Source organism: Gadus chalcogrammus, chromosome 11 (assembly GCF_026213295.1).
Source record: "Gadus chalcogrammus isolate NIFS_2021 chromosome 11, NIFS_Gcha_1.0, whole genome shotgun sequence".
Taxonomy (NCBI): domain Eukaryota; kingdom Metazoa; phylum Chordata; class Actinopteri; order Gadiformes; family Gadidae; genus Gadus; species Gadus chalcogrammus.
Window position 1 is genome coordinate 1,974,310 of NC_079422.1, and position 25,653 is coordinate 1,999,962.

At 44.1% G+C, this 25,653-nt stretch overlaps 1 protein-coding gene across 1 annotated transcript; it reads right to left on the reverse strand.

Moving 5' to 3' along the window:
* Positions 1–1,851: 1,851 nt before the first annotated feature.
* LOC130391456 (uncharacterized) lies at positions 1,852–8,825 on the reverse strand. The gene is made up of 3 exons (XM_056601603.1): positions 7,681–8,825; positions 7,306–7,448; positions 1,852–5,492 (listed from the first exon to the last, which is right to left on the reverse strand). Exons 1-3 carry the CDS (start codon positions 7,875–7,877, stop codon positions 4,864–4,866), a joined length of 969 nt encoding a protein of 322 aa, XP_056457578.1. The 5' UTR covers positions 7,878–8,825; the 3' UTR covers positions 1,852–4,863.
* Positions 8,826–25,653: the final 16,828 nt, after the last annotated feature.

Consider the following 25,653-nt stretch of genomic DNA (forward strand, 5'->3'; position numbering starts at 1 on the left):
GCACCACTACAGACCAAAACCATCACCACGTGGCCTCAGGATGCACTTTCCCAACTACAAGACTGTTTCCTGCACATCGAGTGGGATGTTTTTAAACACCAGGATCTGGCTGTCCACACAGAATCTGTACTTTCCTACATCAAGTACTGCGTGGAAAACGTAACAGTGGACAAACGCATTTGTGTGTTCCCCAACCAGAAGCCCTGGATGACCAGCCAGGTCCGGACGCTCCTCAAGGTCCGCAACGCCGCCTTCAGGTCTGGAGACAGAGAGCAGTACAGCGCTGCTAGAGCCGACCTGAGGAGGGGAATTAAGAAGGCAAAGGCGGACTACAGGAGGAAAATAGAGGATCACCTCTCTGAAAACAACCCACGGCAGGTGTGGCAAGGCATTCAACAGTTGACAAACTACAGGGGACGCAACACCACAACTGTGAACTCAAGTATCTCGCTGGCAGAAGAACTGAACTTCTTCTTTGCCCGCTTCGAGACATCAAGGACATCACAGACCTCAGCTTCATCACCACCCCAGCCCCCACCAGCTCACAGCACCCACTCACTGACTGTACAGGTGCAGGATGTGAGACGTGTGCTTAGTGGAGTCAACCAATTTTCAACCTCTCCCTGACACAGGCCATTATCCCAGCCTGTCTGAAGTCCTCCACCATCATCCCCGTACCCAAGAAATCAGCACCGGACACTCTGAATGACTACCGCCCAATAGCACTCACACCCATCATTATGAAGTGCTTCGAGCGGCTGGTCCTACACCACATAAAATGACTCATGCTGCGCTGAGTCACCTGGAACACCGGGAGAGCTACGTCAGGATGCTCTTCATTGACTACAGCTTAGCCATCATCCCGGCTATCCTGGTCTGCAAACTGTCAGCCCTGGGTCTCGACCCGCTCACCTGTTCCTGGATTAGTGACTTCCTCACAAATCGACCCCAGAAGGTGAAACTCGGTCCCCACTTCTCCTCCACCCGCACCCTCAGCACAGGCTCTCCACAGGGGTGTGTGCTGAGCCCACTCCTGTACTCTCTGTACACCTTCGACTGCAGTCCCACCCACCCCAGCAACACCATAGTGAAGTTCGCGGACGACACAACGGTGGTGGGACTGATCTCAGAGGGAGACGAGTCTGCCTACAGGGATGAGATCCTGAAGTTAACATTGTGATGTTCAGACAACAACCTGGCATTGAACATCACAAAAACTAAGGAGATCATCCTGGACTTCAGGAAAAGCAGAGCAGACCCGGCTTCCCTCTGACTGTGTAGAGAGAGTCCACACCTTCCGCTTCCTGGGCACCATGATCTCTGCTGGCCTCTCCTGGACTGCCAACACGGCTCAGCAGCGGCTTCACTTCCTCAGGGTGCTCAGGAGGAACAACGTGGGAGAGAAGCTGCTGGTGACCTTCTACCGCTCCACCATCGAGAGTCTTCTGACGTTCTGTATCTCAGTGTGGTTTTCACAGTGCACTGAGGCAGAGCGGAAGAAACTCCAGGGAGTGGTAAACACCACACAGAGGATCACTGGCTGCCCCCTCCCCTCCCTGAAGGACATATACATCTCCCGCTGCCTAAGCAGAGCGGAGAGAATCACAAAAGGACAGCTCCCACCCTGGCTTTCACCTGTTCGACCTGATGCCCTCTGGCAGGCGCTATAGGTCCATCAGAACCAGGTCTTCACGGTTCAGAGACAGCTTCTTCCCAAAAGCTGTATCCACCCTGAACACACACATGCACTGACCCCCGACTGACTGACCCCCCCCTAACCTCCCACTGCTGTATTGTACTTTACTTTATTTTACTTTATTATTTATTTTACATTATTTACATTCTATTTGGTATACTGTTGTTCTTGTTCTATTTATATATTTATTTATTTTCTCGAATGCACCAATTGGGAAATCTTGCTAAAAATTTCGTTGTACTTGACTCGTGCAATGACAATAAAAGGCTTTCTATTCTATTTCTTTTCTATAAAATACAATAAGGATCTCATTTCTAAACACTTAACATTTAAATCCACCAACTACAGGAAGTAGCCAAATCTACATACGAAAATATTTATTTATATAAATGCATTACTATTATCATATATTTATGATACATATTATCACATTTTGACTAAGCTGATATCAAATACTGGAAAGGCACAAAACACACAGTGTGTTTACATGGGACAGCTAGATCGGATTAAGCCATATACAGATTTTGCTACTCGAACGGACCGTGTCACTTGTCTGAATGTACATGGCCTTTCAGAGAATCGAATAATGGCCGGAGCTTGGCTGACTCCGCTACGCTAGCTGGCACTGTAGCCCTTTCAACAAGTGGTAGTAGAGCCATGGGCTGACCGCTTTACGTCACCAGCAACAACAAATTCAGCATTCGAGAGAGATGTTTTCAGTAGACAGCTGTAAATTCATGTCATTTCTCCAATGATCCATTGTTCGGACCAAGGTATGCGGACTCCTCTGGCGGCGGTGCAGCGGGAGGAGTCCAGCCGGAGGAGTCTGCATACGACCGAGAGGCCGGAACTCCGGTAGTGAACTGACAGCTGTCCCGCATACGACAACAATCCCTTTCTCCTCCATGTAGCGTTTCAATCTGGACTTCAGAGCAGTAGCGTGCGGTGCCCCTTCATTTCGGTAGGGCAGAAGCTACTGGCGTATGACCACACCCACAATATTTTTAACATGTATATTTTGAGCTACTATTGTGAGTAATAATTAAAAATAAACTAATAGCCTAATGTTACTGCATGCTTTTGAAGTGCCATCCGCAACACTCATATGATGTCGGGCTAATTAGAATAGCCTATGTGCAATGGAAACACTAGTCAAGGACAAATTCGACATTATAGGGTTATTTCCTATACATGGGTATCATGTGACGTCACAGCGTAAAGCCGGCGCCATCTTTAGGACAGCCCAGTGACCGAAAGTAAACGGTAAAAATGCCTTCTATCTGCTGTGCCGTGGGCTGTGATAACAGCATGTCCAAAAAAACGGGACATACGTTTTATAACATTCCCAAAAACACAGAAAGGAGACATAAGTGGTTAGCTGCCATTAAAAGGGATCACTGGACTCCGACAGAACACTCCAGGCTGTGCAATGAACACTTTATTTCGGGTAAGTTAACTCCTTAACTGATGTTAGCTATCAAACCTAAGATGATACAATGACATGCCACACAACAATGTTGATGACAGTGATTCACAAAATAAGATCAGTCACAATTATTTTATCTCCGCTCATCTATATTGTATTATTCGATTTTTGGTCGAGTAACATTACTTATTTCTGGTAGAGATGTAACAAGGCTACACGAGGCACGTAACTGAAGTGTTCCGTTCGCGTTGCGTCTGATAACAATTACCTTCTGCTATGATCAGATGTGATGAAACTAGTTTTCTAAAACTATTTTTTGCGCGTTGCGAACGTTCACTTACCCAGTGTAGCCCACCAGTTAGTCTCACACATGGTTCATTAATCTGTCTAAGGGACAGATACAGGAAATCTTTCCTGCCACATGCCATCACACTGTACAATAACAGCTAAAACTCTTGTCATAATAATAATAATAATAATACAGTCTCAAAGCACCTTATATGTTTTATCTGTTCACTTTCACCTTACAATGATGACATGGTGCAGGACTTAACTGGAATTCCATCCTTTGCCAAGCTGATGGTTGTCTTCACTTTTGTGTCAGAGTTCCTCAAGGTGGGACCTGGACTGTCTCCCTTTCAAAGCTTTTTAATGACTAATGAGAATGAGACTGAATTTACCACTGCACTTTGTTTCATTTCTATTTCATGTGTCAAAGCCTACTGCGGGCCGAATTTTTAACAGTACATAAAATGTCTTGCATGATAGGTTGTCTAGATGCATACTGTGGCCCAGTAAGGAACAGATTCAAATTAGTTTACCCATGTGTTTCAAAAATAGTACTTACAGAAATTGTGCATCCATAATAGACTGCTTTGAAATTTTCATTGAAAGACCTAAAAACCTAAGAGCCCGAGCACAAACATATTCACAATACAAGCACCACAATACTGCGAAGTACTTGATATTAATAACTCCACAGGGAGTCATATCGTTTGTGTCTCGTGGCTGGGGAGGGCGAGCAAGTGACAGGCACATTACAGAGAACTGTGGCTACCTGGCAAATCTGTTACCTGGTGATTTGGTCCTAGCAGATCGAGGTTTCACAGTAGGAGATGCTGTGGGATTGTAGTGCTCATCTCAAAATACCTGCCTTCACTAGGTAAAAAGCAACTGCATCCAAGTGAACTTGAGTATTCAAGGTGGTTAGCAGCTGTTCGAATTCACGTTGAACGGGTGATTGGTCTTGTGAGGAACAAGTACACCATTTTACAAAGCACAATACCCATTTCTCTCTGCCAGACTGCAACTCCAGGAGAGCTTACATCTCTTGACAAGATGGTCAGAGTGTGCTGTGCTCTGTGCAACATTTGCCAATCTGTTGTCCCCTCGCAATAGCATGGGTGTCACTAAGATTGTTTTCCTTAGTGTCACAAAGTTAAACAATTGTGTACAAATGTAAATATATCGCAATCTTTGTTTTGTTATACAAGCCTACTTATGAGTTTCCTGTAAAATTGTGTCTAGTTTTGCGAAGTAAACTATCAAGTGTGTGTATATATATATATGTATATATGTGTATAAACTTAGTTTGGAAATAAAAAATATTATTCATTCAAATACAAACACTTGTGATGTTTATTGTACATGGTCACATTGTGGTAACAATAAATGTGCAATTACAATACATACATAATACATTTTCCCATCCCATTGGCTCCCCTGTCACAGACTGGTAATACTAAACTTGTTTTCTACACTCCACACATCTCCATGTCTTAGGAACCCTGGTCAATTTAAGGCAGGTCTTGTGAAAGCGCTTTCGCCTACAGTTTCCAGATGTGCAAATTATGACATCTGTGCCTGCAGGTTGACCGCAGTAGCATCCCGCTTCATGTGGCTGTTTTGTGGCTGTGGTGTCTATGGGAGTAAGGCGTGGTGCTGTATACCATTTCCCCATCAGCTCAGGTAGCACTCCAGTTTTGATGAAATTCACCACTTTGCCGTAAGCATCGTGGAAAAAGAGAGGATCATACAAAATTCGCTGGGTGAAAACTTCCTCTGCAATGTGCATTTGTGCCTGCACTTGAAACATGTACTTGTGGATGTGTCTCAGTGCCATGACCCCATCCTCTCCTATGCCAAGACAGAATGAGGAATCCTTGCAGCTTTCAGTGAGAGAGCAGTTCCTGGTTTTGAAGGGGCATTTTATCTCTAAAACACCATCTCCATGGCAAGTGCAGGAAACCACACCATCAGGTGATGCTCTAATCCAGGGGAGTTCTGGGTTGATGATGAACCCTGATGCCCTCACCTGGAAGTCGTCATGGTGGTCTTGCATCATAGCAACATAGCTTTCCCTGACCCCATCTGACAAAGATTGGAATGTAAGATGTGTATTAAAATGTGAACATGTCTATCATGGCCTATCATTTACCAGAAGGTGTTGCATTATGACAATTAAAAAAGATTGATTTACTGGCTTATAAACAAAAGGCTTCACAAACTTGCAAGCACTATTGTATGCAAGCTGTAAACCTTAGAACAAACTAGACCAATTAATTCTGCTTTATGCACGGCTGTCTAGCTTGAAATTCTCAAGAGATGCACAGTAGGCCTATGCATAGATCTCCTATGAAACAGTTCTGTAATCAATGTACCTTGTTGCCTCAGTGGAGAACTGAGAAGCACAGGGATAGCAAATTATTTTGATCAAGGATGCAGATGTGCCTGCTCTGGATGCCTCACTGAAAACTGACGCTCTGACTCTTCCTGCCCTCTGATCAAACCATACTCTAGATTTACTTTGCTCCCTGGTCTCCTCCTCAACTATCAAACACTGGGGAAAAAAAGTTAGTGACACATGACTATTTAGAGATTAACCTACCACTGATGTGTTCATATTGACTAAAACTTATTACGTTCAGGAAAATCATCCATAGGACTACTTTCAAAATGGAAAGGCTTATCATTTATTTCACCTGAACTGATGGAAATATTAAGAGGTGTACCAATACACAGCCGGAATTTTGGACATAGGGCCTGATTCCGAAGTGAGCATTGGTATTCTATATCACTGGAGACAGTTTTCAACACATTTCATTCAGTCCTTCTAGTTGCAGAGTTCGCTCGTGCTAGGCTAGCGCAAGTCAACGGGCAATGCTAGCCTGCTATTAAAAACAGTCTTACCCACTCCACAGTACACCCGAGGTAAATCAATTATAACGACAGACTATACATCTAAATGTCTGTTTATAGAATAATGTTAGAAATAAAACCAACCTTGCATTGCATTTTGAGGGAATTGCGGGGTCTCAGCAGCAGTGTTTATATTCCTGTACGTAGGCTACGGCAGCGGCGGACTGATACCTAGGTTACCTGCCGCTGTCATTGCTACAAACGCAGAGTACAGTGAACGAAGGAATTCTACAAGCGTATTAAATCAACAAGATATGGCCACGTTTGGAGGAGTTAGCAATGCATCTGCTTTTGAAGACGATTATGAGGAATTTGTTGTATCCAACGAACCGTACATGTACGAGCCGGTGTTTTGATGTCAAAGCCAGCAGCAACAAGCCACAGTTGAGTCCTTTCTGGATCTCGCACTGGAAATTGGTGGAAACTTTGTGGTGCCCATCTGTACCGTTTATTTCTACAATTTCTAAAAGCACACTGAACCATCACGTTGCCTAGTCGTTCAATTGCGCTTCTGTCCCACCACGCTTCTCTGTTTACGTTCTTCTGTCGTGATTCGGTTACAAACCTAACCAGCGCATAGTAGAATTCCGCTTCTGCAGAGAAAGTAGTCCCTCGATGATTGATGCGATGCAAGGTTAGTTTTATTTCTAACATTATTCTATCAACACAGACATTTCAATCTATAGTCTGGCGTTATAATTGATTTACCTCGGGTGTACTGTGGAGTGGGTAAGACTGTTTTTAATAGCAGGCTAGCATTGCCCGTTGACTTGCGCTAGCCTAGCACGAGCGAACTCTGCAACTAGAAGGACTGAATGAAATGTGTTGAAAACTGTCTCCAGTGATATAGAATACCAATGCTCACTTCGGAATCAGGCCCTATGTCCAAAATTCCAAACTACCCCTTTAAGGATATTACAATACAATGTAATAAAATTGAAGTAGGCCTATGGCAAACTAAAAGGAGAATGTTTATATTGTATACCTGTTGCTTTCGTTAGATGTAGATCATCAAAGACCTTGGTACTCTCAACCAGCAGCAAGGAAAAGTCCATCTCCAGCTGGGTGCTTGAGTACAGGATGGAAAGAGGAGTTGGCAAGTCCAGTTGCATCACCTTTGGGATGTACCTGTGAGAGAGAAACAAAAACAAGACATCTTAAGTGACAATATAAAGTGTCCAGACTATTTAAACTGACCAAAGAAAAAGTGTGCAATTAAATATTCTAGTCCTGTACTAATTACTCATTATAATTAGCCCATCGGTTTTCCCCCTGTCATAACTAAGATGAGTTGTTAAGTTGTATGTACAAGCCACTAAAGAGCTTTTAGAGAGTCTTTCTGTGGAGCAGAGTATCTTACCTCTGGGAGTGGCCCTCAATGACAGAGAGGATGGCACTCTGTTTTGGACTCCCGCAATTCACTATTATGAAGCGCCTCAAAGAATGCCTGGCAGTCTTTATCTGATGTTCTGATATCAGGAAGACCAGGACCTTGATTTTGGGAGCTTGAACATGGCTCTTGTTTATGAGAGAAACTGATGTTGCAGATCTCTTCATATGGGACCCCTCTGACAGAGTTCATACTTGTCTGAGCCCAAGCACGGGCTTCTCTGTGCAAGCCTGCCCGTTTTTAATATCAGCAGCAGCCAACACAGAGTACAGAAGAGCTGCTGCATGAGAGCAGACCTCTCCTAGGCCTGCCTTACAGGTGCAATGAGCCATGAGTACTGTCCCATCCTCTTGGACTGTGATCCAGGGATGTGTTGGGGTCACAGAAAGGTTTTGTGAATGCTTCACCTTTAGTTTGGAACACAAATCGGGAATTATAAATTTAGCAATATAGCCAGATCAATGATGCTTAAGTTATACATAGCATTATCTAAGTAGGGTGGCCTTTTCCTTCACATCAAAAAGGAGGACACTTTGCATACATGGGGTCACGCAAGCAGAATATTTGTTTGGTATGATCCGGTTTTAAATTTTAATATGTTTTTACACCAGATTAAATAAAGGTGCTGTGGTATCCCGGTGCTCGGTTGAGCCGGAATCCACGTACAAAGCTCGCTTGGCCTTCGGGTTTTAGCCATTTCAGGCATTTATTAACAGTCAACTTAAATCAGAACAACCAAACTATGAAGGAGACGCGGTCTCTAGGGCCTCCGTGGGCCTCTAGGCTCTCTCTCTGCTATGAGCCCTTCCTTCTGGCACCCGACCCGTCCTGTGCTGTGCTGTGCCTCCTTTTAAAATGGCTCCTCCGCTTTCGGCCAGGTGTCCCCCAATCACCCTGATTGGGGAGCCGAAAGGGCTGCTCTTAGTCGCCGGCTGGTGGGTGGGGGTGGTATACCCAGTCCTTAACAGTACCCCGGGCCCGTCCAGGCCGAGGTTTCCGTGGCGGGATGCCACACTCCTCCACCTTTTGTCCAAGCCCCAGGTAGCCGAGGGACCCGCCCAGGATGGTGTCTCGCCGGGGCCGGGTGTCTCCTGCGGCGCCGGCTGCGTCCCTCGCGTCGGCCGCGTCGTCTCCGGCCGCGTCGTCTCCGGCCGCGTCGTCTCCCGCCGCTTCGTCCCCCGCTGCGCCGGCGGCGGCTGCCGCCTCTCCTGCCGCGGCGGCGACCGCATCTCTCCTGCCCCGGGACTCTAGTGCCGGGTCCCACCACCGGCGGATTTATTAACAGTCAACTTAAATCAGAACAACCAAACTATGAAGGAGACGCGGTCTCTAGGGCCTCCGTGGGCCTCTAGGCTCTCTCTCTGCCATGAGCCCTTCCTTCTGGCACCCGACCCGTCCTGTGCTGTGCTGTGCTGTGCCTCCTTTTAAAATGGCTCCTCCGCTTTCGGCCAGGTGTCCCCCAATCACCCTGATTGGGGAGCCGAAAGGGCTGCTCTTCGTCGCCGGCTGGTGGGTGGGGGTGGTATACCCAGTCCTTAACAGTACCCCGGGCCCGTCCAGGCCGAGGTTTCCGTGGCGGGATGCCACAGTGCATACACATACCACATAGCTAATAATTAATATACAAGATATAGCTCATGAAAACGAGCACTTCCAATTCAGATTACATAGGTCTAATACACATCATACAGAAATTGTTCTTAATGTTTTTATCTGGATGGTGTATGTAATATGTTTTCGCTAACAAACGTAAGGTCAGTTTTAAAAAACGAAACACCATTGGCAATTGTTAATTATTATCCTAGCATTGTAGTAAACACATATCTTACCTTTCCTGTAAAAAGGAACAGCTTCTTCATCTCCAGATGATAAACTCGAGGATCATTCGAGGATCATTCGTCAAAAAAATTATCTTTGGTGAAAAGCTCGAACCTCTAAGTCTCCAGCTGATTGGCTTGCCTTCAGGCAATGCAGGAACAAATCCACCCAGGCTATCAGGTCAGCCAAAATCTCTTACTTCAAGGAGAAGCTTACATCGTGGTACTGATGCGAGGAAGTTTTGGACCGCAGTTAAGTCCATGGAAAACAAGCCCTCTTCTCCAAGCTTACCTGCATCCATGGTTTTTGACAAGGTTGTCATTACCGACAAGTGTCGCATGGTTACTCTCTTTAATCATTACTTTGTAAACCCCACTCTAGCTTTGACTTCTGCTGACCTTAATAGCGTCCCACCACTCACTTTGCCCTCCCCCTCCATCACCACCAGCCTTTCCTTTAAACCATTCTCATTTACTGAGGTTCGGGATGAACTTTCCCGATTGGACCCTAATAAGTCTGCTGGCTTTGATGGGTTGGACCCAAAGTTTCTCAAAGCAGCCGCTCATCTTATTGCTGACCCAATCTCAAGGTTATTCAACCTGTCCATTCATCTCTCTGCATTCACGTCTGATTGGAAATCAGCTTTGATATTTCCACTCTTTAAGGGTGGCTCTAGCTCCGACCCCAACTGCTACCGGCCTATTTCCATCTTGACATGCTTGGCTAAAGTGCTAGAGAAGCTGGTCCTCAAACAACTGGACTTTTTTCTTACCACAAATCACATTCTGTCTGATTTTCAATCTGGGTTTCGTTCTGGCCACGGATGCATCACAGCCACGCATAAGGTCCTTGATGACATCATTATTGACTTGGAAAACAAGCAGGTCTGTATTGCCAGCTTTATAGACCTAGCCAAGGCATTTGATTCAGTTGATCACATGACCCTTTTGGGTAGGCTCTCCAGCATTGGTTTATCCCCCACCTGTTGCAACTGGTTTGCCAGCTACCTGACTAACCGAATCCAACAGGTCAAGACAGATAACATCCTGTCGGAGCCACTAGCCATTACTAAAGGGGTGCCTCAGGGCTCAATCTTGGGGCCTATCCTCTTTTCCATTTATATTAAAGATGTGGCCAAGGCTGCAGGCAGCTCCCGGATCCATCTTTATGCTGATGACACTATCCTGTACGCCTCTGGCCCTTCTCTCTGCTCCGCGGCCTCCACTCTTCAAGACAGTCTCACTTCTATTGAGCACTCTTTCCACAACCTTCACCTACGGCTCAACTCTAAAAAGACAAAATGCATACTTTTCAATCGAAAAAACAACACCTCCAGCCCCCCCAAGATCGTTTGCGCTGACAACTCCGAACTGGAGTTTGTCAAGTCCTATAAATATCAAGGGCTTTGGCTGGACTCTTCCCTTTCATTCTCCACCCATATTAATAATATTCAGATTAAAGTGAAAGCCAGATTGGCCTTTCTCTTCCGTAACAAAGCATCCTTCACACGCTCTGCTAAACTTACACTTGTAAAAATGACCATTCTGCCCATCGTTGACTATGGTGATACAATCTATAAAATGGCTTCAAAAACAGCGCTACACAAACTGGACATTCTTCACCATTCAGCTATCCGCTTTGCCACCAATGCTCCCTTTAATACACACCACTGTGAACTTTTCAAACTGGTGGACTGGCCCTCGCTCCAAACCCGTCGACTCCGACATTGGCTTCAGTTTATTTATAAAACACTCCTGGGCAAGACCCCTTATTACCTTTCCTCCCTTCTCCATCTCTCTAGAAGCACTTACCGCACAAGATCATCTGAGCTTATCAAACTCATCAACCCACTCACCAGGACTACCTTCGGCCGAAACTCCTTTCATTTTGCAGCAGCTTTTGACTGGAACAAAATTCAAGACACCCTCAAACTTACAGCTTTCATATCACAGTCTGCCTTCAAGCAGAAACTTAACTATGTCTTAGTAGACCCCCCCTGCTCCTGTTGATTCCACTGTTTCTCATTTGCATTACACCCTTCACACACACAATATAACATTGACCCATCTTAATTATTATTATTTATAGTGCATTGGTGTTTTCTATTTTCTTTCTGTACATAGGTTATGTATTTGTATATCCGTTTTATATTTGTCTAAATTAGTCATGCTTGTGTTTTTGTTATTTGTACCTTTTATTCCTGGTGGGGCCTCTTGGACCAGATCAATATTGTAAATAAGAAACTGTTCTTAATGTTTTATCTGGAAAAATAAAGGTTAAATAAAAAAAATTAAAATTAAAATTCACCCATCCTGATTTAAAATACATGTAAGCTTCCGTGCTTTTTTATGCCTTGAGGGACTCCCCGATGTATGGAGAAGGATTGTGGACGAGGTAAATGTCGCCAAAAGACATGTTGGGCAAGATAACGACAGATTTCAGCGGGGTCAGTAGTTGATTTGGAAGTAAATATGGATCAAAGCCTAAAATATATATTTTTTGGGAATAGCGTTGCTTTTCTTTATCAGAGAGATGAGAGATCATCTGATTAACGTTAGCAGAGCCTGTTTCTTTGACGTTACCGGTAGCCAATGCCATTCCCCCTGGAATCGGTTGTTGGCGCGATGGTACTAAAGATGGCCGCCACAACAAAAAGGTCACGTGATTGATACCCATGTATAACCCTATAATGTGGAAGAAATAAGTTATTTCTTCCATATTTTATTTTAACAATCTAGCAACAATTTAACAAAAGGCTTAACAAGTGCATTGCAAATACATGAAAAGTAGAAATACAAGTCATCAATCAAGCAGACCTTCGATTTCGAACTTGGCCCGACGATGTGTGCAAATCACTCAATAACAACACCTTTGAAATCAGGTATGAAATCAGTTAAACCATTTTAATACCTGCTGAAATAAATAAACAAATAGGCTTCAATGCCGAAAGATACAGGCGGAGTAATTCGATTTTAAACAACAACACTCCTAGAATATGACCATGGGGCAGAATACTTTACGACCATATGGGCGTCTTATAGAGCTCGTATTGCTCATGGGACCTATGAGACCGAAAAAAATGAATGGGAGTCAATGGAGAGAAAGTAATTATTCTCTGATCCCAGTCTTTATATGCCCCGTATTACACATATGTTGTTTGTGGATTTAAATGATAATTTTTCATTTCAGAATTTTTTCAACTATAATTTAGCGGGTAGGAGTTTGATACGGTTAGTTTTTGTGTGGGGCGCTTTGTGGACTACAACTCCCGCTGCTCTCGACGCGTATGATATACGTACGTCACCACCACTCGCAAACAGATCCCGCAGTCGGAACATGGCTGTGTCTTTGGTGCACTTTACCACCTTCTTTCACCTCGATCAAGGCTTTTGTGCTCTCCTTGAATGACAAAGACTCCAAAGTGTCTTGAGAAACGATAGCGTCTACTAAATACATATCATTAGCTAGCTACGTAGCTACCCCATGTGTGCAGGGGGCGGACGTGGTATTAGCCTGCAATTTAGGCTACACCAAAGATCCTTAACTAACTCCTTTCTCAATACTCCCTGCCTACACACTTACTTTAATAGCATACCGGTATATCTCCTAATGTCTCTTGTTGTTTAGCCACCATTCAGCCAGGTAATACTAGTAAGACCAACCTTGTACAGTCGTTTTCAAACTCCAGTTCTCCACGTGTGGCCGCCCGGTCTGACTTCACTTGATGGTGTGGATTAGCCTACTCAATCGTGGCCATGAATTATTATGCTGTGGACACGAATTATTATTTCGTAGGCACGAATTATTAATGTGTGGCCACGAATTATTATTTTGTGGGAACAAATTATTAATGTGTGGCCACAAATTATTATTTCGTGGGCACGAATTACTCTCATAACTTTTTGTCATTATTAAATAGAGGCATGATTCTCAGATATGCATGTTGGATGGCTAGGGTGTAGGTCTGGGAAGAGCTTCAGGCCAAAATCTTGCAAGCGAGCCGCTGGGTGAGGTGCAACGAGATGGAGCACTTGCTGAGTCAATTCTTGTAGGGCTGAAACCCCCAGGTTGATAATGATATGTGATAATGATATCAATTCAATTTATGTATTTTCAACACTGGACTGGGCCTGTGAGTCAGAGTTCAGCAGTGGAGAATACTTTGGTGCATCTATGCCTTCAGCTCAGCCTTAATTGATGGCCCATCAAGGGGAGGGCCCCCCCCCCCCTGCACCTGGACTGCTGCTGCCTGACACAACAGCGGTCTCTTAAAATAGCTGAATCAATTCATTAGTCAATCAGAAGTATGTAAATATCTTCCCGGTGGCGGAAGAGGGCAAACAAGGTGTCCTTCAACATCTACGCTTCCAGGCGATTGCAACGGTGCCACGCATATTCAAACATGTTTAGTGGTACTAATTAGCTGTCTAAATAAATAATGATCGGCTATTGATTTGCTTCCCGATAAAAATTTGTGACAAATGACATGTTATTTAGCATCTACGTGTTCAGTTGAGTCCAATGGCACCAAGCATGACACTCTAGCAAAACAGTACATGTATTTTACATGGTACACCTATGGTCTAGGACAGGGGTTTTCAAAGTGTGAGAGAGTGAGCCCCCCCTCAGAGAAAAAAATTCAGCTGAGCCCCCCCCCCCAATTTTTTTTTCTAAATACCTGTGTTTTGAAAGCTATTTTAATTATTTTACACATTTCAAACATCTCCGATCATAATTTTAAAACATTTGGAACATATTTTTGAAACATTTGAAACACATTTTTTAACATATTTTTTAAATATATTTCTGAAACATTACATCTTTTTGCGTTTTTAACCAACAAAATGTAACAACTTTATCTAAGCATGTATGTTTTAGCTTAACCTTTTTTAAATACATTTGAACATCTTAATCTGTGTAAACTGCCAGTTTACAGATTCATTCAGGGTCCCCGACTCTGAATTTTCTGAGTCGAATCAGATCTGCCTTTTCAGTCCAGAGATTCGACTATTCGGCGGGGTTTGTTTACCGGCGTTGCTATGGTGACCTCAATTATTATAACCAACTGAAAACGACGCCGGTTTGAAACTAAAACTGTGATTCTGAAAAAAGTATAAATGCTATCAAAATTCCGTTTAGATAGTATTGAAGATACAAGTGTGTAGATTTGTTTAATGGTTTGAACGATGGTAAACGGTTGAAAAAGGAATGAGTTACGATGTCTAGAAGTAGGTGTATCAGAATGGGCTGACGTCTTCAATGAAAACAGCTGAAAACGAAGCAGTATGAAACTAAAACTGTGATTCTGAAGACATTTTAAATTATATCGAAATTCTGTTTTGATATTATTGAAGATACAAGTGTGTAGATTTGTTAAATTGTTTGCACGAAGATAAACGGTTGAAAATTGATTTAGTTATGTTACTTCTACAGTTCAAGTACGACTGATGATTTGAATCATCGTCTTTCAGGGTTTTCTTCGGGTTTATTTTTTTCTCACGTCGCGCCCCCCCTGAAGAACTCTGGCGCCCCCCAGGGGGGGGCGCGCCCCACAGTTTGAAAACCACTGGTCTAGGACATGATCTCGGTGTGGCACAAGGTCGAGCTTGGTCTCATTGGACTCAGTTCAACATATACATGCCAAACCACACGTCATTTGTCAAAAATCTCCTTTGGAAAGCAAATCTATAGCTGGTCATTATTGATAAAGGCCTCCAAAATCGACAGCTAATTACTACCCCGACACATATTCAGATATGGTCATGTGTGGCACCGTTGCAATCGTCTCGAAACATAGATGTCAAAGGACACCTTGTTTGCCCCGTTACACCACCGGGAAGATATTTTCATACTTCTAATGGATTAATTAACTATTTTAAGTCACCACAACTGTTGTGTCAGGCAGCAGCACGTGCAGGGGGGGAGGGCCCCTGGCCTTAGCGATGCGCCTTCCCTAGTTTGCAACATTGTTGCGATTCCATAGCTGAGGAGAAGAGTCGACATTACGTTGGGACTGAGTTCTAGAAAGGGGGGAGGGGAGTACGGTCCACATAGGCTATGTATTAGTGGTGGATTTAATGATTATTTTCCGTGACCCAGTTCGCGTGATTCAGTTCGCCACGAGGAGTCGTTCGCGAATCGTTCATTTGTTCGTTCGTTCAGTCGAGTTCCGGTAGCACTAACTCCACTGAGTCTGACTGACTCAGCTGAGAACCTGCAATGTTGACGATTCGTCGCGAATCGGACGACTCCTCCTCGTTCAGTCGAGTTTCCGGTGAATCGATTCACCGGAAACTCGACTGAACTGGGAGGAGTCGTTCACGAATCGCATGTTCGTTCAGCCTGGTTTCCGGTAGCGGTAAATCGCATCATGGAATGCACCCCATTGCACGGTTCTCAGCTGAGTCAGTCAGACTCAGTGGAGTTAGTGCTACCGGAACTCGACTGAACGAACGAACAAATGAACGATTCGCGAACGACTCCTCGTGGCGAACTGAATCACGCGAACTGGGTCACGGAAAATAATCATTAAATCCACCACTAATACATAGCCTATGTGGACCGTACTCCCCTCCCCCCTTTCTAGAACTCAGTCCCAACGTAATGTCGACTCTTCTCCTCAGCTATGGAATCGCAACAATGTTGCAAACTAGGGAAGGCGCATCGCTAAGGCCAGGGGCCCTCCCCCCCTGCACGTGCTGCTGCCTGACACAACAGTTGTGGTGACTTAAAATAGTTAATTAATCCATTAGAAGTATGAAAAATATCTTCCCGGTGGTGTAACGGGGCAAACAAGGTGTCCTTTGACATCTATGTTTCGAGACGATTGCAACGGTGCCACACATGACCATATCTGAATATGTGTCGGGGTAGTAATTAGCTGTCGATTTTGGAGGCCTTTATCAATAATGACCAGCTATAGATTTGCTTTCCAAAGGAGATTTTTGACAAATGACGTGTGGTTTGGCATGTATATGTTGAACTGAGTCCAATGAGACCAAGCTCGACCTTGTGCCACACCGAGATCATGTCCTAGACCAGTGGTTTTCAAACTGTGGGGCGCGCCCCCCCCTGGGGGGCGCCAGAGTTCTTCAGGGGGGGCGCGACGTGAGAAAAAAATAAACCCGAAGAAAACCCTGAAAGACGATGATTCAAATCATCAGTCGTACTTGAACTGTAGAAGTAACATAACTAAATCAATTTTCAACCGTTTATCTTCGTGCAAACAATTTAACAAATCTACACACTTGTATCTTCAATAATATCAAAACAGAATTTCGATATAATTTAAAATGTCTTCAGAATCACAGTTTTAGTTTCATACTGCTTCGTTTTCAGCTGTTTTCATTGAAGACGTCAGCCCATTCTGATACACCTACTTCTAGACATCGTAACTCATTCCTTTTTCAACCGTTTACCATCGTTCAAACCATTAAACAAATCTACACACTTGTATCTTCAATACTATCTAAACGGAATTTTGATAGCATTTATACTTTTTTCAGAATCACAGTTTTAGTTTCAAACCGGCGTCGTTTTCAGTTGGTTATAATAATTGAGGTCACCATAGCAACGCCGGTAAACAAACCCCGCCGAATAGTCGAATCTCTGGACTGAAAAGGCAGATCTGATTCGACTCAGAAAATTCAGAGTCGGGGACCCTGAATGAATCTGTAAACTGGCAGTTTACACAGATTAAGATGTTCAAATGTATTTAAAAAAGGTTAAGCTAAAACATACATGCTTAGATAAAGTTGTTACATTTTGTTGGTTTAAAAACGCAAAAAGATGTAATGTTTCAGAAATATATTTAAAAAATATGTTAAAAAATGTGTTTCAAATGTTTCAAAAATATGTTCCAAATGTTTTAAAATTATGATCGGAGATGTTTGAAATGTGTAAAATAATTAAAATAGCTTTCAAAACACAGGTATTTAGAAAAAAATTGGGGGGGGGGGCTCAGCTGAATTTTTTTCTCTGAGGGGGGGCTCACTCTCTCACACTTTGAAAACCCCTGTCCTAGACCATAGGTGTACCATGTAAAATACATGTACTGTTTTGCTAGAGTGTCATGCTTGGTGCCATTGGACTCAACTGAACACGTAGATGCTAAATAACATGTCATTTGTCACAAATTTTTATCGGGAAGCAAATCAATAGCCGATCATTATTTATTTAGACAGCTAATTAGTACCACTAAACATGTTTGAATATGCGTGGCACCGTTGCAATCGCCTGGAAGCGTAGATGTTGAAGGACACCTTGTTTGCCCTCTTCCGCCACCGGGAAGATATTTACATACTTCTGATTTACTAATGAATTGATTCAGCTATTTTAAGAGACCGCTGTTGTGTCAGGCAGCAGCAGTCCAGGTGCAGGGGGGGGGGGGCCCTCCCCTTGATGGGCCATCAATTAAGGCTGAGCTGAAGGCATAGATGCACCAAAGTATTCTCCACTGCTGAACTCTGACTCACAGGCCCAGTCCAGTGTTGAAAATACATAAATTGTATTGATATCATTATCACATATCATTATCAACCTGGGGGTTTCAGCCCTACAAGAATTGACTCGGCAAGTGCTCACCCAGCGGCTCGCTTGCAAGATTTTGGCCTGAAGTTCTTCCCGGACCTACACCCTAGCCATCCAACATGCATATCTGAGAATCATGCCTCTATTTAATAATGACAAAAAGTTATGAGAGTAATTCGTGCCCACGAAATAATAATTTGTGGCCACACATTAATAATTTGTTCCCACAAAATAATAATTCGTGGCCACACATTAATAATTCGTGCCTACGAAATAATAATTCGTGTCCACAGCATAATAATTCATGGCCACGATTGAGTAGGCTAATCCACACCATCAAGTGAAGTCAGACCGGGCGGCCACACGTGGAGAACTGGAGTTTGAAAACGACTGTACAAGGTTGGTCTTACTAGTATTACCTGGCTGAATGGTGGCTAAACACAAGAGACATTAGGAGATATACCGGTATGCTATTAAAGTAAGTGTGTAGGCAGGGAGTATTGAGAAAGGAGTTAGTTAAGGATCTTTGGTGTAGCCTAAATTGCAGGCTAATACCACGTCCGCCCCCTGCACACATGGGGTAGCTACGTAGCTAGCTAATGATATGTATTTAGTAGACGCTATCGTTTCTCAAGACACTTTGGAGTCTTTGTCATTCAAGGAGAGCACAAAAGCCTTGATCGAGGTGAAAGAAGGTGGTAAAGTGCACCAAAGACACAGCCATGTTCCGACTGCGGGATCTGTTTGCGAGTGGTGGTGACGTACGTATATCATACGCGTCGAGAGCAGCGGGAGTTGTAGTCCACAAAGCGCCCCCACACAAAAACTAACCGTATCAAACTCCTACCCGCTAAATTATAGTTGAAAAAATTCTGAAATGAAAAATTATCATTTAAATCCACAAACAACATATGTGTAATACGGGGCATATAAAGACTGGGATCAGAGAATAATTACTTTCTCTCCATTGACTCCCATTCATTTTTTTCGGTCTCATAGGTCCCATGAGCAATACGAGCTCTATAAGACGCCCATATGGTCGTAAAGTATTCTGCCCCATGGTCATATTCTAGGAGTGTTGTTGTTTAAAATCGAATTACTCCGCCTGTATCTTTCGGCATTGAAGCCTATTTGTTTATTTATTTCAGCAGGTATTAAAATGGTTTAACTGATTTCATACCTGATTTCAAAGGTGTTGTTATTGAGTGATTTGCACACATCGTCGGGCCAAGTTCGAAATCGAAGGTCTGCTTGATTGATGACTTGTATTTCTACTTTTCATGTATTTGCAATGCACTTGTTAAGCCTTTTGTTAAATTGTTGCTAGATTGTTAAAATAAAATATGGAAGAAATAACTTATTTCTTCCACATTATAGGGTTATACATGGGTATCAATCACGTGACCTTTTTGTTGTGGCGGCCATCTTTAGTACCATCGCGCCAACAACCGATTCCAGGGGGAATGGCATTGGCTACCGGTAACGTCAAAGAAACAGGCTCTGCTAACGTTAATCAGATGATCTCTCATCTCTCTGATAAAGAAAAGCAACGCTATTCCCAAAAATATATATTTTAGGCTTTGATCCATATTTACTTCCAAATCAACTACTGACCCCGCTGAAATCTGTCGTTATCTTGCCCAACATGTCTTTTGGCGACATTTACCTCGTCCACAATCCTTCTCCATACATCGGGGAGTCCCTCAAGGCATAAAAAGCACGGAAGCTTACATGTATTTTAAATCAGGATGGGTGAATTTTAATTTTACTTTTTTTTATTTAACCTTTATTTTTCCAGATAAAACATTAAGAACAGTTTCTTATTTACAATATTGATCTGGTCCAAGAGGCCCCACCATGAATAAAAGGTACAAGCATGACTAATTTAGACAAATATAAAACGGATATGCAAATACATAGCCTGTGTACAGAAAGAAAATAGAAAACACCAATGCAATATAAATAATAATAATTAAGATGGGTCAATGTTATATTGTGTGTGTGAAGGGTGTAATGCAAATGAGAAACAGTGGAATCAACAGGAGCAGGGGGGGTCTACTAAGACATAGTTAAGTTTCTGCTTGAAGGCAGACTGTGATATGAAAGCTGTAAGTTTGAGGGTGTCTTGAATTTTGTTCCAGTCAAAAGCTGCTGCAAATGAAAGGAGTTTCGGCCGAAGGTAGTCCTGGTGAGTGGGTTGATGAGTTTGATAAGCTCAGATGATCTTGTGCGGTAAGTGCTTCTAGAGAGATGGAGAAGGGAGGAAAGGTAATAAGGGGTCTTGCCCAGGAGTGTTTTATAAATAAACTGAAGCCAATGTCGGAGTCGACGGGTTTGGAGCGAGGGCCAGTCCACAGTTTGAAAAGTTCACAGTGGGTGTATTAAAGGGAGCATTGGTGGCAAAGCAGATAGCTGAATGGTGAGAATGTCCAGTTTGTGTAGCGCTGTTTTTGAAGCCATTTTATAGATTGTATCACCATAGTCAACGATGGGCAGAATGGTCATTTTTACAAGTGTAAGTTTAGCAGAGCGTGTGAAGGATGCTTTGTTACGGAAGAGAAAGGCCAATCTGGCTTTCACTTTAATCTGAATATTATTAATATGGGTGGAGAATGAAAGGGAAGAGTCCAGCCAAAGCCCTTGATATTTATAGGACTTGACAAACTCCAGTTCGGAGTTGTCAGCGCAAACGATCTTGGGGGGGCTGGAGGTGTTGTTTTTTCGATTGAAAAGTATGCATTTTGTCTTTTTAGAGTTGAGCCGTAGGTGAAGGTTGTGGAAAGAGTGCTCAATAGAAGTGAGACTGTCTTGAAGAGTGGAGGCCGCGGAGCAGAGAGAAGGGCCAGAGGCGTACAGGATAGTGTCATCAGCATAAAGATGGATCCGGGAGCTGCCTGCAGCCTTGGCCACATCTTTAATATAAATGGAAAAAGAGGATAGGCCCCAAGATTGAGCCCTGATGCACCCCTTTAGTAATGGCTAGTGGCTCCGACAGGATGTTATCTGTCTTGACCTGTTGGATTCGGTTAGTCAGGTAGCTGGCAAACCAGTTGCAACAGGTGGGGGATAAACCAATGCTGGAGAGCCTACCCAAAAGGGTCATGTGATCAACTGAATCAAATGCCTTGGCTAGGTCTATAAAGCTGGCAATACAGACCTGCTTGTTTTCCAAGTCAATAATGATGTCATCAAGGACCTTATGCGGGCTGTGATGCATCCGTGGCCAGAACGAAACCCAGATTGAAAATCAGACAGAATGTGATTTGTGGTAAGAAAAAAGTCCAGTTGTTTGAGGACCAGCTTCTCTAGCACTTTAGCCAAGCATGTCAAGATGGAAATAGGCCGGTAGCAGTTGGGGTCGGAGCTAGAGCCACCCTTAAAGAGTGGAAATATCAAAGCTGATTTCCAATCAGACGTGAATGCAGAGAGATGAATGGACAGGTTGAATAACCTTGAGATTGGGTCAGCAATAAGATGAGCGGCTGCTTTGAGAAACTTTGGGTCCAACCCATCAAAGCCAGCAGACTTATAGGGTCCAATCGGGAAAGTTCATCCCGAACCTCAGTAAATGAGAATGGTTTAAAGGAAAGGCTGGTGGTGATGGAGGGGGAGGGCAAAGTGAGTGGTGGGACGCTATTAAGGTCAGCAGAAGTCAAGCTAGAGTGGGGTTTACAAAGTAATGATTAAAGAGAGTAACCATGCGACACTTGTCGGTAATGACAACCTTGTCAAAAACCATGGATGCAGGTAAGCTTGGAGAAGAGGGCTTGTTTTCCATGGACTTAACTGCGGTCCAAACTTCCTCGCATCAGTACCACGATGTAAGCTTCTCCTTGAAGTAAGAGATTTTGGCTGACCTGATAGCCTGGGTGGATTTGTTCCTGCATGCCTGAAGGCAAGCCAATCAGCTGGAGACTTAGAGGTTCGAGCTTTTTCATACCAAAGATAATTTTTTTTGACGAATGATCCTCGAATGATCCTCGAGTTTATCATCTGGAGATGAAGAAGCTGTTCCTTTTACAGGAAAGGTAGATATGTGTTTACTACAATGCTAGGATAATAATTAACAATTGCCAATGGTGTTTTCGTTTTTTAAAACTGACCTTACGTTTGTTAGCGAAAACATATTACATACCACCATCCAGATAAAAACATTAAGAACAATTTCTGTATGATGTGGTATTAGACCTATGTAATCTGAATGGAAAGTGCTCGTTTTCATGAGCTATATCTTGTATATTAATATATAGCTATGTGGTATGTGTATGCACTGTGGCATCCCGCCACGGAAACCTCGGCCTGGACGGGCCCGGGGTACTGTTAAGGACTGGGTATACCACCCCCACCCACCAGCCGGCGACGAAGAGCAGCCCTTTCGGCTCCCCAATCAGGGTGATTGGGGGACACCTGGCCGAAAGCGGAGGAGCCATTTTAAAGGAGGCACAGCACAGCACAGCACAGGACGGGTCGGGTGCCAGAAGGAAGGGCTCATGGCAGAGAGAGAGCCTAGAGGCCCACGGAGGCCCTAGAGACCGCGTCTCCTTCATAGTTTGGTTGTTCTGATTTAAGTTGACTGTTAATAAATCCGCCGGTGGTGGGACCCGGCACTAGAGTCCCCGGGGCAAGGAGAGATGCTGGTCGCCGCCGCGGCAGGAGAGGCGGCAGCCGCCGCCGGCGCAGCGGGGGGACGAAGCGGCGGGAGACGAGGCGGCCGGAGACCGACGCGGCCGGAGACGACGCGGCCGACCGCGAGGGACTGCAGCCGGCGCCGCAGGAGACACCCGGCCCCCGGCGAGACACCATCCTGGGCGGGTCCCTCGGCTACCTGGGGCTTGGACAAAAGGTGGAGGAGTGTGGCATCCCGCCACGGAAACCTCGGCCTGGACGGGCCCGGGGTACTGTTAAGGACTGGGTATACCACCCCCACCCACCAGCCGGCGACGAAGAGCAGCCCTTTCGGCTCCCCAATCAGGGTGATTGGGGGACACCTGGCCGAAAGCGGAGGAGCCATTTTAAAAGGAGGCACAGCACAGCACATGACGGGTCGGGTTGCCAGAAGGAAGGGCTCATGGCAGAGAGAGAGCCTAGAGGGCCCACGGAGGCCCTAGAGACCGCGTCTCCTTCATAGTTTGGTTGTTCTGATTTAAGTTGACTGTTAATAAATGCCTGAAATGGCCTAAACCCGAAGGCCAAGCGAGCTTTGTCCGTGGATTCCGGCTCAACCGAGCACCGGGATACCACAGCACCTTTATTTAATCTGGTGTAAAAACATATTAAAATTTAAAACCGGATCATACCAAACAAATATTCTGCTTGCGTGACCCCATGTATGCAAAGTGTCCCTCCTTTTTGATGTGAAGGAAAAGGCCACCCTACTTAGATAATGCTATGTATAACTTAAGCATCATTGATCTGGCTATATTGCTAAATTTATAATTCCCCGATTTGTGTTCCAAACTAAAGTTGAAGCATTCACAAAACCTTTCTGTGACCCAACACAATCCCTGGATTCACAGCCCAAGAGGATGGGCAGTACTCATGGCTCATTGCACCTGTAAGGCAGTGCCTAGGAGAGGGTCTGCTCTCATGCAGCAGCTCTTCTGTACTCTGTGTTGGCTGCTGCTGATATTAAAAAACGGGCAGGCTTGCACAGAGAAGCCCGTGCTTGGGCTCAGACAAGTATGAACTCTGTCAGAGGGGTCCCATATGAAGAGATCCTGCAACATCAGTTTCTCTCATAAACAAGAGCCATGTTCAAGCTCCCAAAATCAAGGTCTGGTCTTCCTGATATCAGAACATCAGATAAAGACTGCCCAGGCATTCTTTTGAGGCGCTTCATAATAGTGAATTGCGGGAGTCCAAAACAGAGTTGCCATCCTCTCTGTCATTGAGGGCCACTCCCAGAGGTAAGATACTCTGCTCCACAAGAAAGACTCTCTAAAGACTCTTAGGGCTTGTACTACAACTTAACAACTCATCTTAGTTATGACAGGTTGGGAAAACCGATGGGCTAATTATAATGAGTAATTAGTACAGGACTAGAATATTTAATTGCACACTTTTTCTTTGGTCAGTTTAAATAGTCTGGACACTTTATATGGTCACTTAAAATGTCTTGTTTTTGTTTCTCTCTCACAGGTACATCCCAAAGGTGATGCAACGGACTTGCCAACATCCTCTTTCCATCCTGTACTCAAGCACCAGCTGGAGAATGGACTTTTCCTTGCTGCTGGTTGAGAGTACCAAGGTCTTTGATGATCTACATCTAACGAAAGCAACAGGTATACAATATAAACATTCTCCTTTTAGTTTGCCATAGCCTACTTCAATTTTATTACATTGTATTGTAATATCCTTAAAGGGGTAGTTTGGAATTTTGGACATAGGGCCTGATTCCGAAGTGAGCATTGGTATTCTATATCACTGGAGACAGTTTTCAACACATTTCATTCAGTCCTTCTAGTTGCAGAGTTCGCTCGTGCTAGGCTAGCGCAAGTCAACGGGCACTGCTAGCCTGCTATTAAAACAGTCTTACCCACTCCACAGTACACCCGAGGTAATCAATTATAACGCCAGACTATAGATTGAAATTGTCTGTGTTGACTAGAATAATGTTAGAAATAAAACTAACCTTGCATCGCATCAATCATCGAGGGACTACTTTCTCTGCAGAAGCGGAATTCTACTATGCGCTGGTTAGGGTTTGTAACCGACATCACGACAGAAGAACGTAAACAGAGAAGCGTGGTGGGACAGAAGCGCAATTGAACGACTAGGCAACGTGATGGTTCAGTGTGCTTTTAGAAATTGTAGAAATAAACGGTACAGATGGGCACCACAAAGTTTCCACCAATTTCCAGTGCGAGATCCAGAAAGGACCTCAACTGTGGCTTGTTCGCTGCTGGCTTTGACATCAAAACACCGGCTCGTACATGTACGGTTCGTTGGATACAACAAATTCCTCATAATCGTCTTCAAAGCAGATGCATTGCTAACTCCTCCAAAGTGGCCATATTTGTTGATTTAATACGCTGTAGAATTCCTTCGTTCACTGTACTCTGCGTTTGTAGCAATGACAGCGGCAGGTAACCCTGGGTATCAGTCCGCCGCTGCCGTAGCCTACGTACAGGAATATAAAACCTGCTGCTGAGACCCCGCAATTCCCTCAAAATGCAAGCAAGGTTGGTTTTATTTCTAACATTATTCTATAAACAGACATTTAGATGTATAGTCTGTCGTTATAATTGATGTACCTCGGGTGTCCTGTGGGAGTGGGGTAAGGACTGTTTTTAATATGCAGGCTAGCATTGCCCGTTGACTTGCGCTAGCCTAGCACGAGCGAACTCTGCAACTAGAAGGACTGAATGAAATGTGTTGAAAACTGTCTCCAGTGATATAGAATACCAATGCTCACTTCGGAATCAGGCCCTATGTCCATAATTCCGGCTGTCGTATTGGTACACCTCTTAATATTTCCATCAGTTCAGGTGAAATAAATGATAAGCCTTTCCATTTTGAAAGTAGTCCTATGGATAGATTTCCTGAACGTAATAGTTTTAGTCAATACTGAACACATCAGTGGTAGGTTAATCTCTA